This window comes from Loa loa (assembly GCF_000183805.2).
Source record: "Loa loa unplaced genomic scaffold supercont3.87, whole genome shotgun sequence".
In the NCBI taxonomy this organism is placed as follows: domain Eukaryota; kingdom Metazoa; phylum Nematoda; class Chromadorea; order Rhabditida; family Onchocercidae; genus Loa; species Loa loa.
In genome coordinates this window covers 46894-49223 of record NW_018108267.1, presented here as the reverse complement: position 1 = coordinate 49223, position 2330 = coordinate 46894, and the positions used below count along the sequence as shown (strand labels likewise).

Sequence of the window (2330 nt, the reverse complement as noted above, 5' to 3'; positions counted from 1 at the left end):
TTTTTTTCTTTTTTTCTTACTGTGATTTAATCATCGTGATATAACTATTGAGGTCAAGCATGCTTTAATCCAAAATAAAATATATTTGTTTGCTTGAATTATCCTATTTTGAATGGTAACATTCAGAAATATGTACAGTAATAGATAATTCAACAACAAATATATACTACAGTTTACACATTTTACGTTTATCTTATCACTGATATCAATTATCATTCAATGAGTGATGAAATAATTTATACAATAGTTTAAGCTTTTACAACACATTGCGAATGATAGATATTCTGTTTCTGATAACCGTAATGGTAAGTTATAGTATTAGTGAAATAATTGAACAAATCTATTTCTTATTCTTTAATTCCTCGTTTAAATTTCATTTTTTTTTTTAAAAAAATAAATTGTGACCAAACGTATTTGTTAAAAAAAAAATTATGCTTTGTTGAAAAAATTTAAAGATCTTATGTTTGTTAAATTTAAATTTTTTTAATTTATTATTGAAAAGATTGGACAAAGAATCTCTTTCAATGATATCAATGCAAATTTATCAGGTATCAGTGAAATTGATCAGTTTAAAATTATTCCAATAAGATATTGTGCTTATTAAATTTAAATTTTCATGCTTTTTCAACAAATTTAACAATTTTTATTTTTTTCCTTTTTGCTATAATGTGAATTTCTATTATCTTTCAAATTGTTCCTAACAATTAGATATTTCTCGGTCCAATTGCGCCAATATCCATTTTCTACGACATATCCAACAAATCAGTTATTCGATACATTTCATGAATTTCGGTTGCAGAGCTGCATTATTATCGATCAATTCCCGATACCGCCAACAACAATTAACAAAATTTACGATATGGGTATCATCAGTTTGAACATTCACCAGGATACCCGAAAAGCAGTATGCAAGAAATTATTTAGGATCAAGGAAATGGATTAAAGCATTCCATCCTTGTGTACTGCTTCAATTTTCAACCATCAGTTCAATATACCTTTTTGTCCTAATTCAATTTTTTTTTTTTAAATCAATTTTATTAATTTTGGTAAGTTTTTTCACGGAAGTAAAATATTTACCAAAGTAAATTACGTCAAACTAAAGACTTTAAATAAAACACTTTTACTTAAACGCGAATTACAGAGTTACCTTAAGGAAAAAAATTGAAGAATTTTTAGATTATAATTAAAGAAGTAATTTTTATCCACATAAAGATTCATCATCATATGTGAGACGATATCAATACAACTCTTAAAAAGGTCAATATTCGGATAGCAATTGAATTTATGAAAACAAAAATTAATTCCATAAAAAAAAGCGGAAAATACGAGTGTCAACAGGTCATCATCATAATTTCGAGCGGAAATATATGTCAAATATATTTTAAAGTTTTATTTATTTATGAGCTGGATTGATGGGAGCTGTGAATGCTTCGGCTGTCATCGGCCGATTTCTAAAAAAAAAAGATAATTAATAAATGAAGGAAGTAAAGTATGATTTAATTTGAACGAAAAATAATAGAAATTAAAAAGAAAAAAATGAAGCTGAAGCATTTGAAAGGATTAAAAACAGAAAAATTAAAAGAATATAAAGGAGAGGAAATGGAGAAGTTGTGAAAGTAAGATGAATTTATTATAAGGATTTGAAGATAGCTTAAGATAATGCATCATAATTAATAAAGGATGTAGCAGAGCTTTTTGTGAAAAGGGATCGATAAGAATCAGAAACCCTTGAAGATTCTAGCATACCTGAGAAGAAGACAGATAATATTTGTTAGATTTGTTAATGTTTTCGAAATTTTAAAATGAAAACATTGGGGCCAAAAAACCGTTGCTATGCTGACCACCATTTTTGTTCATTTGTTTGCAAATCTTGACCCATCATCCATTGTCAAAGCACCAGCACCCAAACCAAAGCCAACACCTTTTGGGCCAAACTTTCGACCATGACATTGCTTGCAGTATAATTCAGCTTCATGTGGTGCTACATTTGTTGAATCCAACAATTTGTTACACAATTCTGTAAATCGATGAAAAGGTGGAAAAGATAGTAAGGTAAAAGATAACATGCAATTGATACCGATCTACAAACAATAACTTAAATCGGTATGAATTTTATGGTGTCCTGAACTAACCATTTGATGTTTTTTTTTTTTTTGGTTATCAATTTGTTACTATATTCTTGTTTTAAATATAGACAACATTTGCGCCAAAAAAAAAGCAGTTCTAGGATCTATTTTGCAACAATCATATCGGTCTAATAGGCTTTTTAATTCATAAATGCTATTATCATTATTATTATTATTATTATTATTATTATTATTATTATTACT

At 27.2% G+C, this 2330-nt stretch overlaps 1 protein-coding gene across 1 annotated transcript in view; it reads right to left on the bottom strand.

Annotated features, from left to right (window-relative positions):
- Positions 1-1853: 1853 nt before the first annotated feature.
- Positions 1854-2330, bottom strand: part of LOAG_17522 (hypothetical protein) — a gene marked incomplete at its 3' end in the record, with an annotated part of 2369 nt that continues 1892 nt past the window's right edge. Inside the window, exon 4 of the mRNA XM_020450183.1 lies at positions 1854-2017. Within this exon, the coding sequence (XP_020306167.1) occupies positions 1854-2017 (164 nt within the window). The remainder of the gene's footprint in view (positions 2018-2330) is intronic.